Source organism: Octopus bimaculoides, chromosome 7, assembly GCF_046866305.1.
Source record: "Octopus bimaculoides isolate indiv1 chromosome 7, ASM4686630v1, whole genome shotgun sequence".
Lineage (NCBI taxonomy): Eukaryota > Metazoa > Mollusca > Cephalopoda > Octopoda > Octopodidae > Octopus > Octopus bimaculoides.
In genome coordinates this window covers 97,765,011-97,779,783 of record NC_142934.1, presented here as the reverse complement: position 1 = coordinate 97,779,783, position 14,773 = coordinate 97,765,011, and the positions used below count along the sequence as shown (strand labels likewise).

Sequence of the window (14,773 nt, the reverse complement as noted above, 5' to 3'; positions counted from 1 at the left end):
CAGTTTCAATAAGCAGAGTTGAAATTAATGCTTGCAAGATTTAACAAAACTAGCATCACGCCTTCATAGTCAACTTAGGAACTTTTCAGCCAACCCTCACAAATAGCTGCACATACACAGCAAATACCTCACTAAGACAGTATATATTGAAGGAGGCACGGGCAGAATTTGCTAAATGACAAAAGAGAGAGATGGCAGGGTGGATTTAATGAAATTGCTTACCTGGTGGGGTTTGATAGATCTAATCCCACATTTGAAATCAAAATAGTTGAAAAACTTGTGTAGCTCCACATTTTTCTTTCCAGGTTTAGCTTTTGCCTTTTTATCGCCAGTGTTTGTCTTTTTCTCAGCAGTTTTCTTCTTCTTCGACTCTAAAACCACATAATGAGTCTGGAATCTTTAAAAAAAATGGGGGGGGAAGTCCAATGATAAATGACCATAATGTAGAGAGAAGAAATTTTGGTAAAAGTAGGATCAATAATGCTTTTATTAGCACTGTAAAATCACTGAAAACTTTCTTTCATCACCATCATCATCATCTTCATTTAATGTCCATTGTCCATACTGGCATGGGTTTGTATGGTTTGACCAGGGCTAGTAAGCTGGGGGGGACTGCACCAAACTCCAGTCTGATTAAGCATGGTTTCTATGGCTGGATGCCCCTCCTATTGCCAACCACCCCAAGAATGTATATTTACATACATACATAGATCATCATCAACATCATCACTTAATGTCCACTTTCCACGCTGGCATGGGTTGCACAGTTTGACATGGAGCTGTCAAGACTCCAATTGCCTGCTGGATGCCCCTCCTAATGCCAACCACTTAACAGTGTGCTGGACTCAAATTACATGCCACCGGCATGGGTGCATTTACACAGCACCAGCATGGGTGCTTCTTAAGTGGCATCGGCACCTGAAAGGACAGCGATTTTACTTAGCTTGACATATCTTATCAAATATAGCAATATCTCCCGGTCCATTACACACACACACACACATATATGAGTGAGCTGGCAGAAACGTTAGCACGCCGGGCGAAATGCTTAGCGGTATTTCGTCTGTGCTACGTTCTGAGTTCAAATTTAGTTTTTTTTTTGTTAAATCATTTCATTGCACTCAGTAATAATAATAATAATAATAATAATAATAATAATAATAGCAATAATCCATTGTACTTACAGTCTATTGATAGTTTCTCTTGCTTCTGTATTTTTGGCAATAATGTCAGCAATTATGTACTTTACACCAGTCTTTACTTCTTGTATGGAGGAATACTCTTTAAAACATAACAGAGGTGAGTATCTTATTAGATATACAGATTTAAAGCAAATATAGTGATTGTCACAACACCTGCTGTCATTCACTAGCAATCATGACTCCTTTCATAGTTATTCAACCAACATCCTGCAGGTATCTTTTTAAAAAGGTAGATGTATGTAATAATTGTTTTTAACTTGGGGACAAGGCCAGCGATTTCTTTTCCTTTTTTTTGTTTTATGGGAGTGAGAATAATAATCATCAGCAACATCAAAGGCAGGTTAACTAGCAAGTTAGTTTTTGTTTGTGGCAGATGTTCAGGTGCAATAAAGACTGCAAACAAACAGGAAACAACTTCTATCTCATTCCAGGGTGAAAAACTAGAGGTAGTCGATAGCTTCCGCTATCTGGGCGACCAAGTTAGTAGTGGGGGTGGGTGCGCTGAAAGTGTAGCTGCTAGAATAAGAATAGCCTGGGCAAAGTTTAGAGAGCTCTTACCCCTGCTGGCGACAAAGGGACTCTCACTCAGAGTAAAAGGCAGACTGTATGACGCATGCGTACGAACAACCATGCTACATGGCAGTGAAACATGGGCTGTAACTGCTGAGGACATACGTAAGCTCGCAAGGAATGAAGCCAGTATGCTCCGTTGGATGTGTAATGTCAATGTGAATACCCGTCAGAGTGTAAGTATCTTGAGAGAAAAGCTGAACATTAGAAGCATCAGTTGTGGCGTGCAAGAGAGACGATTGCGCTGGTATGGACATGTGGTGAGAATGGAGGAGGATAGCTGCGTGAAAAAGTGCCACACCCTAACAGTTGAGGGAACCCGTGGAAGAGGTAGGCCCAGGAAGACCTGGGCTGAGGTGGTGAGGCAAGACCTTCGTACATTGGGCCTCACCGAGGCGATGACTACGGACCGAGACCTTTGGAAATGGGCTGTGCGTGAGAAGACCCGGCAAGCCAAGTAAGATCGTTGCCAGTGCCCCTGGACTGGTTCTTGTGCGGGTGGCACATGAGATGCACCATTTTGAGCGGGGCCGTTGCCAGTACCGCCTGACTGGCTCCTGTAGGATTTTCGAGCGAGATCGTTGCCAGTGCCCCTGGACTGGCTTGTGCGGGTGGCACATAAAAGACACCATTTCGAGCGTGGCCGTTTTCGTGCGGGTGACACGTAAAAGCACCCACTACACTCTCTGAGTGGTTGGCGTTAGGAAGGGCATCCAGCTGTAGAAACTCTGCCAAATCAGACTGGAGCCTGGTGTTGCCATCCGGTTTCACCAGTCCTCAGTCAAATCGTCCAACCCATGCTAGCATGGAAAGCGGACGTTAAACGATGATGATGATGATCATCATCATCGTTTAACATCCGCTCTCCATGCTAGCATGGGTTGGACGATTTGACTGAGGACTGGTGAAACCAGATGGCTACACCAGGCTCCAATCTGATTTGGCAGAGTTTCTACAGCTGGATGCCCTTCCTAATGCCAACCACTCTGAGAGTGTAGTGGGTGCTTTTACGTGCCACCGGCACGTGTTAACACTTGTACATGACTGCACATTTTATTGAACCTAAAAGAATGAAAGGCAAAGGAAACCTTGCTAGGATTTGAACTCAGAATGTAAAGAATCTAAAAATTAATGCCACAATGCCACAAGGCATTTTTTTTCCCTGATGCTCTAACAATTCTGCCATTTAACATCATCAACGTCATACAAATAAAAACTACTTGCAAAAATTTTTTTCGTTATTAACTTTTGCATGTTGTTAGCAATTCTCTGTCATTTGTTGCAACTGTTTCATATTAACAAAATATCTGTTATGAGTTGTGGTACCTGCAGTAGTTGGCCAAAAGATGCTGGGGTGTCTCAACAAAAATCCACTTTTAATGTTGTCCCATAGCATGGTTTCTTTTGGAGTTTCCTCCATTCATCTTTGGTTCTAATGAGAGTTATGCGACAGTAGTCTAACTAAGCAAAGCAGGAGTGTTTAACTCCCTGGAACATAAAATGCCTAAACGTCTGTGACTGTCACAATATACTTGGTGATTAGCAAAATGAGGTGACTATTTCACAAGATAACTAGGTGTTTAACAATTACAGTGACAATTATAGCAATTATAGTAACAGTTGAATAACCTTTCTTCAGAAGATGTACAGAAGGGACATCATCAGTGTCATCATTTAACGTCCATTTTTCATGCTGGCATGAGTAAAATGGTTTGAGCAAGAACCAGTGAACTGCAAGTTGTGTTGAACTCCAATATCATTATAAATGAAAACACTCAACTTTCACTTGTAACAAATCATAGCTATCCAAAATTTCTGAAAATGCCTCAAAAATAACAGAAACAGTCTAAAACAACCTGAGAGATTCTAGACTGCTAGGAACAGTCTAAACTACATGAAAACAGCAGAAGCTGCTTCAAAACTCCTGAGAAAACTCTAAAATTTTCTATCATTAAAAGTTTATAAAATACCCCAAACTGTTCAAATTGTCTGGATACATCAGGAAATGATTATCTGAGAAAGATTCTAACTCATAACGTATTTTTATTATTTTACTTGTTTCATTCATTTGACTGCAGCCATGCTGGAGCACTGCCTTTTAGTCAAGCAAATCGACCCCAGGACTTATTCTTTGTAAACCTAGTACTTATTCTAATGGTCTGTTTTGCCAAACTGCTAAGTTACGGGGACATAAACACACCAGCATTGGTTGTCAAGCGATGTTGGGGGAACAAACAAAGACACACAAACTTACATGCACACATACATATACAACAGGCTTCTTTCAGCTTCCGTCTACCAAATCCACTCACAAGGTTTTGATGGGCCCGAGATTATAGTTGAAGAGACTTGCCCAAGGTGCCATGCAGTGGGACTGAACCCAGAACCATGTGGTTGGTAAGCAAGCTACTTACCACACAGCCACTCCTGCACCTATATATATTTTGGTTATATTTTCTAAGACAATATGGTGCTTGACTAAGTAAACAAGATAATTCCAAAATGATTTGAATTCATGAATCTGTCTGTGGCCATGCAATATAGTGCTTTAACCTCACCTTCACAGGCATGGCTTTGAGATTAAAAATCTTGCTTCTCAACTATGTGACATCAGGTTCAGTCCTACTGCGTGGTACATTGGGCAAGTGTATCCTATTATAACCCCAGGTCAACTAAAGCCTTGTGAGTGGATTTGATAGATGAAAACTGAAAGAAGCTCATCATATATGTGCAATATATATATATATATATACGTGCGGGTGACACGTAAAAGCACCCACTACACTCTCTGAGTGGTTGGCGTTAGGAAGGGCATCCAGCTGTAGAAACTCTGCCAAATTAGATTGGAGCCTGGTGTTGCCATCTCGTTTCACCAGTCCTCAGTCAAATCGTCCAACCCATGCTAGCATGGAAAGCGGACGTTAAACGATGATGATGATGATGATGATATGTATGTATATATGTATGTATATATGGAGTGGGGTATGTGTGTGTGCGCACCCTACATAGAAGGAAAAACAAGGACAGACAAAGGGATTAAGTCAATTACATCGAGCCCAGTGTGTAACTGGTACTTAATTTATCAATCCTGAAAGGATGAAAGGCAAAGTCGACCTTGGCAGAATTTGAACTCAGAACGTAGCGGCAGACGAAATACCGCTAAGCATTTCGCCCGGCATGTTAACGTTTCTGCCGGCTCGCCGCCTTCTCTTGATATAATGTGGAGCATCAGTATCATACAAGAAATGCTGAACATTGTTCATTTCCAAACTTCCATGAAAAACATTTCTGGCCATGGAGAAATATTACCTTGCTTAGAAATCCCTTTTGGCTTGGCAACAGGAAAGACATCCGGTTGTAGAAAATCTGCATCGACAAATTTCAAGCATGAAAAAGTGGACAATAAATAATGATGATGGTGGTGGTGGTGGTGGTGATTATGACGATGATGTGTCCATGCACACATGGGATGGACAAGTCCGCAGCACAACAAATAATCATTTGTCTCAATCTTAAATTCTTCTGACTGCGAAATTCCAAATCTGAATAACTGACTTCACCGTTTCTTCATTAACTCTTTAGCATTTAGATTACTCAGTCAAATATAATGCTTATTTACTCTTTTACTTGTTTCAGTCATTTGACTGCAGCCATGCTGGAGCACCACCTTTAGTCGAGCAAATCGACCCCAGGACTTATTCTTTGTAAGCCTAGTACTTATTCTATCGATCTCTTTTGCCGAACCGCTAAGTTACAGGGACGTAAACACACCAGCATCGGTTGTCAAGCGATGTTGGGGAGACAAACAGACACACAAACATATACACACACACATATATATATATATATACATTTATACGACGGGCTTCTTTCAGTTTCCGTCTACCAAATCCACTCACAAGGCTTTGGTCAGCCCGAGGTTATAGTAGAAGACACTTGCTCAAGGTGCCACGCAGAGGGACTGAACCCAGAACCATGTGGTTGGTAAGCAAGCTACTTACCACACAGCCACTCCTACGCTTATTTATTCACATTTAAAAAAAAAATTAAACATGCATTATCTTTTAGCTTTGAAATTTCAATGATGTGATTGCTTATATTTAGAATGACATTGTAGGATGGGTGTGAGAGGTCAGATCTGACTGGTTTGAACCATAAATCAGGTAGGATATTTGCACTGGATATGGTTAGTGTAAAAGCTAAGGAGTTAATCTTTCTCTTTGATAGCAGCATCATTAGATCATCAGACAAAATGCCTGTGGTGCTTAGTTATTGCCCCTTGCACCCTGAGCTCAAATCCTGCACATGTCAACTTTGCTTTTCATCTTTCCAGGGCGAATAAAATTATGTCCCATCAATTAATACTCCTTTACAGCATCCAATATTAACACGTGAATTTTTTCATCATCCAGCCCCTCGAAATTGTCTTTTATCTTTTACTTTCCTCAGTCATTGGAATACAGCCATGCCAGGACATCACTTTGAAGGGTTTAGGCAAACAAATCAACCTCAATACTTACTTTTTTAAGTCTGGTATTTATTCTATCAGTTTCTTATGCTGAACTGTTAAGTTATGGGAAGTTATCAAGCAATTAGGAGGACATACATGAACACAAAAATACAACACACACACGCACATATATGATGGGCTTCTACACAGTTTTTGTCTACCAAATTTACTCACAAGGCATTGATCAGCCGAGGGCTATAAAAGAAGACATTTGTCTAAAGTGCCAAGCAGGGGGACTGAACCCAAAACCATGCGGTTGCCAAGGAAACTTCTGAACCACACAGCCATGTAAAATGCATTATGAAAACAACAAATAAAGTAAATCCAACTTACTTGAAGGTGGTGGTTGTACAAGTGTTGCAAAGTTCACCATCCAGCCATTATAGAGAATATTTTCAGCAGCGGGTTCAAGCCCAGCTTCTCGTGCTTGTTCAGCCAAACTTCTCTGGCTTCCAGGTTTAAAAGGAGCATACTAAAACGAAGAAATAAACCATACAAGCATGACTCTGTTACTTCAGCAGTTTGTTTAGCAACAACATTGTGTTCTGGAGAAGGAAACTTGGTAGAGAGAAACTGCAGAAACTCCTCACGAATGTATGTTTATATATCCTTTGGAAATGTGCTGTGCGTGAGAAGACCCGGCAAGCCAAGTGAGATCGTTGCCAGGGCCCCTGGACTGGCTCTTGTGCGGGTAGCACATAAGATGTACCATCCTGAGCGTGACCATTGCCAGTACCGCCTGACTGGCATTGTAGGGTTTTCGAGCGAGATCGTTGCCAGTGCCCCTGGACTGGCTCTTGTGCGGGTGGCACATAAAAGACACCATTTTGAGCGTGGCCGTTTTCGTGCGGGTGACACGTAAAAGCACCCACTACACTCTCTGAGTGGTTGGCGTTAGGAAGGGCATCCAGCTGTAGAAACTCTGCCAAATTAGATTGGAGCCTGGTGTTGCCATCCGGTTTCACCAGTCCTCAGTCAAATCGCCCAACCCATGCTAGCATGGAAAGCGGACGTTAAACGATGATGATGATGATATATATATGTCTCATCTTTTACTTGTTTCAGTCATTAGACTGCGACTATGCTGTTTCAGTCATTAGACTGTTGACTTGAAGAATTTTTAGTCAAATGAATCAACCCCAGAGCTTACTTTTTATAAGCCTGGTACTTATTCTATTGGTCTCTTTTGCCAAACCACTAAGTTATGAAGATGTAAACACATCAGCACTAGTTGCTAAACAGTGGTGGTGCACAAACAGAAAGACATACACACAGGTATATATATATATATATATATATATATATATATATATATAGATATATTGTGAAGTATATTTGCCACTTAAATGTGGCTAACCCTTAAGGGTGGATGCTACTGTAGCTTGTAGCCCCAGGAAGACATCTCCTCCAGCTGGCTATTGACACAGGGCACAGAAAGTGTGTCAATAGCCAGCTGGAGATATCTTCCTGGGGTTAGGGTTAGGGTTAGATAGGTGTCCTCGCCTTGTTTATTGTTACCACATTTCAGCTGATGTACTCTCCAGCTTTCATCAGGTGCTCTGGTGGAATTTCGAACCCACCCCTTTATTTGACTAATGGGGTACTCTGTTCTCATTCTTAAGGTATTGTTTTTTTTTGCTGATGTTATTCTTTCTGTTGATATTATTTCCCAAGTCCCTGCCTGGGATCGAACTCAGAATCTGAGGGTTAGTAGCCCATGTTCTTATCCACTACGCTATATGCCCATGGCCAATTATACAGTAAATTTTTATAGCCAATCATGTATGGAAAAACAGAGACCACCTCCCCAGTGGGATGAAGTTAAAATAATAGACAGGGAACACCACTGAAAAATACCAAAATTAAAAGAGGTAGCACGTATGCTAGGACACAACAACCTCCTAAGCAGAGCTAGTGCAGATATGAATGTAATATGGGAACCGGTATAAAGAAAAGATAAAATATTTGGTTTATAAACCCCAAAATTCACTGTATAATTGTCCACAGGCATATAGCATAGTGGATACAAGCTGAGTTCAATCCCAGGCAGGGACTTGGGAAATAATAACAACAGAAAAAAATAGCATCAGCAAAAAAAAAAAAAAGAATACCTTAAGAATAAGAACAGAGTACCCCATTAGTCAAATAAAGGATTGGGTTCAAAATTCCCAGAACACCTGATGAAGGCTGGAGAGAACATCAGCTGAAATGTGGTAACAATAAACAGGGTAAGGAGACTTATCCGTCCATTGTAAATAATTGTTAATGGAATTTTTGATATTCTTCAATCTGATCTGGTACATATTGTACTATTCAAATTATTGTGTGGGGAGTCTAGTGTGGTAGTCAAGGTATGTTGTATCTATTTTACTGCAACATATGCCTGACTAGATCGAAGGATATCAATAATACCAGATCTGGAGATTATTTTCTGGTAGAACATTTCAAAGCTGCACAATAATAAAACCTCAATACAGTTACTTCACAGATGTAATAGTAAAAATACCTCCAAATAGCTACCTAATAAAACTGTCTAATAAGGGTACTTATAAAAAATTGGAGAAAAGTGCTATATTGAATTCTAACAATTAATGTGCCCACTCTACTATAAATTTACAAAGCCGAAATATATTTAGAGGCACATGACTGCAAGATTAAAGAACAGGACAATTTATCATCGTCATTAAGTTCAGGCATTGTGTTATTCACTTACACAAGGGACACAACTCTATAAGCTCCAATCTTGTTTTAGTAAATAAAAAATCACAGGGAGAGCATCCAAACATTGACTTTCAGAGCTTCTACCTGGTTACCCAATCTATTAGAAAAAGCAGCCAGATTTCCCTAAAATCCCACCCGGCTCTCTTTAAAAATGGACAGAGACATTGGATAATGTAGCCTTAGATATGTTATATGTTTTATCTTAATAAAGACTTAAATCATTGACTTGTTGAAATAGGGTTGGTCAACAACTAACAAATAAACCATTCTAGCCAAAACAGCAATACAACAAAAGAAAATTAATTAATTAAATAAATTTATTAATTTTAAAATACTTACCAAGATTTCAACTTCATGCATTGTTTGTGCAGATAGCAAGGATTTCTCTAGAAACTTTGACATTTTACCAAGTTTATTGATTGAGTTGTGAACAGATTGTATTTTCTTCTCAACAGACCTGGTCAATAAATAATAACATAATTACAGACTTTAGGGGTCATATTCAATGGTGAGTAGATAGCAGAATCAGTAAAGAGTCAAGCAAAGTAGCATGCTGTGTAATATTTGTCTACATTATTTTACATTCTGAGTTCAAATCCTGCTCACAGTCACTTTGCTTTTCATTCTTCTGAAGTTAAATAAGTACTGGAATCAATGTAAATGACGACACCTAAGAAAATAGTGCACCAGCACAACCACAGTCCATTTACTGAAATCAGTAAAAGAATTCCCATCATGTGATCAAGTGTCACAGCAGACTAATAAGGACATGGGTGTATCCATGAAAGGGTTAATGCTTCCAAAAGTAAAGTCACTTAATGTTCAATGACTCAGGTGCTAGACACTTAGAAATAAATAGATAACATGAGAAGATGCTGTTTACAGTTTATTGTAGGGATTGGAGACATCTAATAGATATCTAACACTCCTGGAACTTCAATAAGTTTTGAAATAGCCAATGAAGGAGCATCTACTTCAGTGGTTCCCAAAGTGGGCATTACTGCTCCACTGGTGGAGATAGAAAGATGGGGGAGGGGAGCTAGCAGAAACGTTAGCATGCCAGGCGAAATGCTTAGCGGTATTTCGTCTGTCTTTACGTTCTGAGTTCAAATTCCGCCGAGGTTGACTTTGCCTTTCATCCTTTCAGGGTCAATAAATAAAGTACCAGTTACGCACTGGGGTCGATATAATCCATTTGTCTGCCCTTGTTTGTCCCCTCTGTGTTTAGCCCCTTGTGGGCAGTAAAGAAATAAGAAAGATGGGGAGGGGCGTTGAAGAAAAGTTGGGCAACAATGTTTTTACATCCATCACCAAAAGGGAGCAATGGATGTAAAAACAAACAAAATAATGGGTTCATTAGGTTCAGCTTTATTTGTGAAATATAGTTGTTTTGAATTTGCTGCAGAAAGTGGTCTATGTTTGTGGTGGTGATGAGCAGGGTCTGCTAGGAATGTGGCTTGCGTGCCAAAGGGGTGGCAACCTGAAAAAGTTTTAGAATCACTGATCTACATAGCTGCTCCCGTCAAGCTCTAATTGTGGAGGGAACATATGGAAGGGGTAGATGTGGGAAAAAGTGGTGAGAAAGGATCTTCAGATGTTGGGTCTCACAAAGGGGATGACAAGGGACCAAGACTTCTGGCAGTTTGCTGTGCCTGAAAAGACATGTCAAGCTAAGTAAAAGCGTGATCGTCCTTGCATACAGGCATGTCCCCTGCACCCCTCTTCAGCTGAGCTTTCCTAATCTTGCAGACTTGTGGATGTCGGTGCCACATACAAAGCACCCATGCCAGTGTCACGTATAAAACATCCTTACTGGTAATACAGTTCTATATTTAAGAGATGAGGAATTATGTATATTATTTACATTTGATGGATATTTCTCCTCATCTTGTTTGTTTGTTGTTAACACAGCATTTCGGTTGATATACCCTCCATCCTTCATCGGGTGTCTTGGGGAAATTTCGAACCTGAGTTCTAATTCCTAAGGTATTTTTCAATTATTATTATTATTATTATTATTATTATCATTATTATTATTATTCAGGTCATTGTCTGGAATCGAACTCGGAATCTTGGGGTTAGTAGCCTGCGCTCTTAACCATCATGCCATATACGACAACAACAGCAGCAGCAGCAGCAGCAGCAGCAGCAGCAGCAGCAACAACAACAACAACAACAACAACAACAACATCGAAAAATACCTTAGGAATGAGAACCCAGGTTCAAAATTTCCCCGAGACACTTGATGAAGGCTGGAGGGTATATCAGCCAAAACGTTGCATTAACAACAAGATGAGGACAAATATCCATCAATTGTAAATAATGTAAATAATATCCCTACTGGTGTCATGTAAAAAGCATCCAGTACACTCTCTGAAGTGGTTGGTGTTAAGAAGGGCATCCAGCTGTAGAAACCTTATCAAAACATACATGGAACCTGGACAGCTCTTCAAACCACCTGACTCATGCCAGTATGGTAAACGGACATTAAATGATGATGATGTTAGGGTTAATTATGCCTGGATGCTTTTTATTATAGTTCTACTAAGCTGGGGTTGATGCGGGAGTTGAACAACAACAACAACTGAATTTGAAAGAAGAACTTGGAACTCGGTTGATTTTATCATTTGGACTGGCCCTCGTGCCGGTGGCATGTAAAAAGCACCCACCACACTCTCGGAGTGGTTGGCGTTAGGAAGGGCATCCAGCTGTAGAAATGCTGCCAGTTCAGATTGGAGTCTGGTGTAGCCATCTGGTTCGCCAGTCTCCAGTTAAATCGTCCAACCCATGCTAGCATGGAAAGCGGGCGTTAAATGATGATGATGATTCTAAGATCATAGCTGACTTGAAGCAAAACAATTTAAATAAAAACAGCTAGTTGTAATCTTGCCCTGGATAAAGATGCTGGTCTACAGTGCTACTTCTAGTTAAAGCAGTGAAGAAACTATATCAGAGCTAATGAGGAAGTCACATGGTCATTCAAGCTACTAGAAATAGCAGCCAAACATTCCTCAAATCACATTGTCTTACATGAAAAAAGGGAAGGACATATTGGATGATACAGTCCAAGGATACATCTAATAATGTAAGCTTTGATACACTCCGTAGTTGTTGTTTAGCCCAAGGTTAACCCTGATTGAGCAAACTTACAATCAAAAGCATTACAGTCATGACCACCATGTATTAATCATCATCATCATCATCATTGTTCAATGTCCACCTTCCTTGCTGGCATGGGTGGGATGGTTTGACAGGAGTCGGCCAGGCAGAAGCCTGCACCAAACTTCTGTGTCTGTTTTGGCAGGGTTTTTACAGCTGGATACCCTTCCTAACAGCAACCACCCAGCAGAGTGGACTGAGTGCTTTTTACGTGGCACAACACCTGTGAAGTATTTAAGACTGCATTAACTAATGTGGCTGTCCCTTTTTTAAGATCATGAGGTGTGATTTGAAAGTGATTTAGCTGGCATTTCTACAAGTTTCAAGACAGAATAGGACTTCTTTCATTAGCTCATGATATACTACCTGAAAGAAAAAAATGACAAGTGGTCACATTTGGAACACCTTTGATCATAGGTTTGTTAGATCAAGTTTGTCTTGGGGTTAAACAACAACTCTACATGAATAGTTATAGAACTAGTAATAGTAAAATCAAGAACAGAAATAACAAGCAGTGAAGACAAATAAAAGACTGGATTTTTACCTCATTTCTGAAAGGGTCTCTAGTATAGAGCGGAGTTTGTCAGGTTCCATTGCATTAGTTTGTTCTTTGCGATATCTTGCAATGAATGGAATGGTATTGTCATCATCCAACAGTCTGACAACATTTCTGGAAATATTCAAAGGCACCTGATGTTGTTCAGCAATAACTGCAGTTACATCCCATGTCACATTCATACTGAAACTGAAACCAAAAAAATTAAGATGTCATAAATGGAGAGGCACTAAAAATATTGATTTCTCATAAAAGCACAAGGCCTCAAACTTTTTTTTAAGTGGGGACAGTTATAGTTGAGTAAAAATGACCCTGTTTCTGGTTGGTATTGTGTCTCATCAATTCAGGTACCAGCAATACAAAATGTAACATGTTGGTGAAATACTACTATGGATAGAGCCATAAGAGCTAAAAGATAGGTCTAGAAAGAACAGATTAAAGAAAGCAGCAAAGAGAAATACCATATTGCTAGAAGCAATGCAACATAATAATATACAGCAGAGAGAAAAGCAGAAAGTAGGAGGCTTGCCAGTGTTCAATGCCAAGAGGATCAAAGGCATGAAGTGTTTTGGATTGTAAGGCAGTGTGGCATAGGGAACCAAAGGAGAAAAGTGTGCTAAGAATGATAGTGGCACACTTTCTCTAAATGGTGGTGAGAAAAAAGAGGTCTGGAGATATTACTTCAAAGATTATTGAATGTGGGAAATGTGTGGAAGGAAGAAAATCCACTTAAAGTATCCTCAACAGAGGGAGTAGGTATTGAGGTTGATAGTTATATGGTCAAGATGATCATTAAGTACATAGAGTCAGAAAAAGTAGGTGGTCCATTTGGTGTAGATGCTGAAAATATCAGGTGAAATAGGACTGAAGCTAGTCACCCATATAGTCAACCAAGTAATATAGAGAGGTACCTGATGACTGGCATATCAGAATGATCATTAGCTGCTACAAGAGCTAAAGGAAATGCACTAGAAAGAAGTAACAACACAGGTATCAAACTGATAAACCAAGTTATAAAAATAATAGAAAGAGCCTTAGTGCTGTAGTGGCACGAAATTATGGCTGCCATTAAAGAAGTACAGTCTACGCATGCGCAAAGGACTTGCCTTCCTGGAAGCCCCTCAAGTGCGCATGTGTAGTAAAACCAGTACTTAAAGCGTTTCACGTGCTTTCTAACCCTCTTTGGCACAATGCCTTCGATGTAACAACAACTTGCTCCTCTCAGATGCCTCAACGAAGCTTTTAACCTTCCAATGCTGATTACAAGTCAACCAGCGGCTGCCAGGCTGAATAACACAGGATTTGTAAAACCAAGCATCACCAAAAATAAAACTTATTTTTATTATGTGGTTAATTGTTCTACTGTTTCTTAATATATAATTTTGTTGAAAGGTGATAGAGAGAGACTAATGTCTCTATTGCGACTATCAACCTTTTACAGTGCAATTGATTAAAATGAGAATCCACTTAGATAAGATGCAGTTTGGTTTTGTCCTCTTTAAAGTGAGACACTTACAAGAGAAGCTCCTTGTCAACAGTAAGCCTCTCTACTTAACATTTACTGATCTGCAAAAAGGCTTCTGACAAAGTACCAAGATCTGTAGTTTGGTAGCTGCTAAGAAAATTAGGATGTGATGAATAACTGGTGAGAGCAGAGCAATCCATGTATAGAGAAGCAGTTAGCAAGTGAGAGTTGGTAATGAGTTCAGTGAGAAATTTAGAGTACAAATAGGTGTTCATCAAGGTTCTGCTCTCACCCACCTCTTGTCTGTTGTAGTCTTCCAGGTCATAACAGTGCAATTCAAAATCAACTGCCTGCATACTGTTGACCTGGTTCATATAGCAGAAATTGCGGAAATTTGTTTTTTAAATTCCAGGTGTGGAAAACAAAATCTAGAAGCAAAAGGCGTCTGAGTAAACTTAGCAGATACTAAGGTTTCAATAAGTTGGAAAGAAGACAGTACTCTGATACAGACAGGGAAATGGTCATGTATAATATACATGGGTAGAAATTCCATATGATGTGCCTAATGTGATCTGTAAGTGTACAAGAGG

At 39.9% G+C, this 14,773-nt stretch overlaps 1 protein-coding gene across 2 annotated transcripts in view; it reads right to left on the bottom strand.

The window, feature by feature from the left end:
* LOC106868843 (S1 RNA-binding domain-containing protein 1) overlaps positions 1-14,773 on the bottom strand; it is a 199,390-nt gene that overhangs the window by 179,989 nt on the left and 4,628 nt on the right. For both annotated transcript variants that reach the window (XM_014914279.3, XM_014914277.3), the window contains exons 2-6: positions 12,707-12,907; positions 9,343-9,460; positions 6,616-6,754; positions 1,185-1,281; positions 223-397 (exon numbers count right to left, since the gene is read on the bottom strand). In XM_014914279.3, the coding sequence (XP_014769765.1) occupies positions 223-397; positions 1,185-1,281; positions 6,616-6,754; positions 9,343-9,460; positions 12,707-12,900 (723 nt within the window). In that variant the 5' untranslated portion in view covers positions 12,901-12,907. The remainder of the gene's footprint in view (positions 1-222; positions 398-1,184; positions 1,282-6,615; positions 6,755-9,342; positions 9,461-12,706; positions 12,908-14,773) is intronic.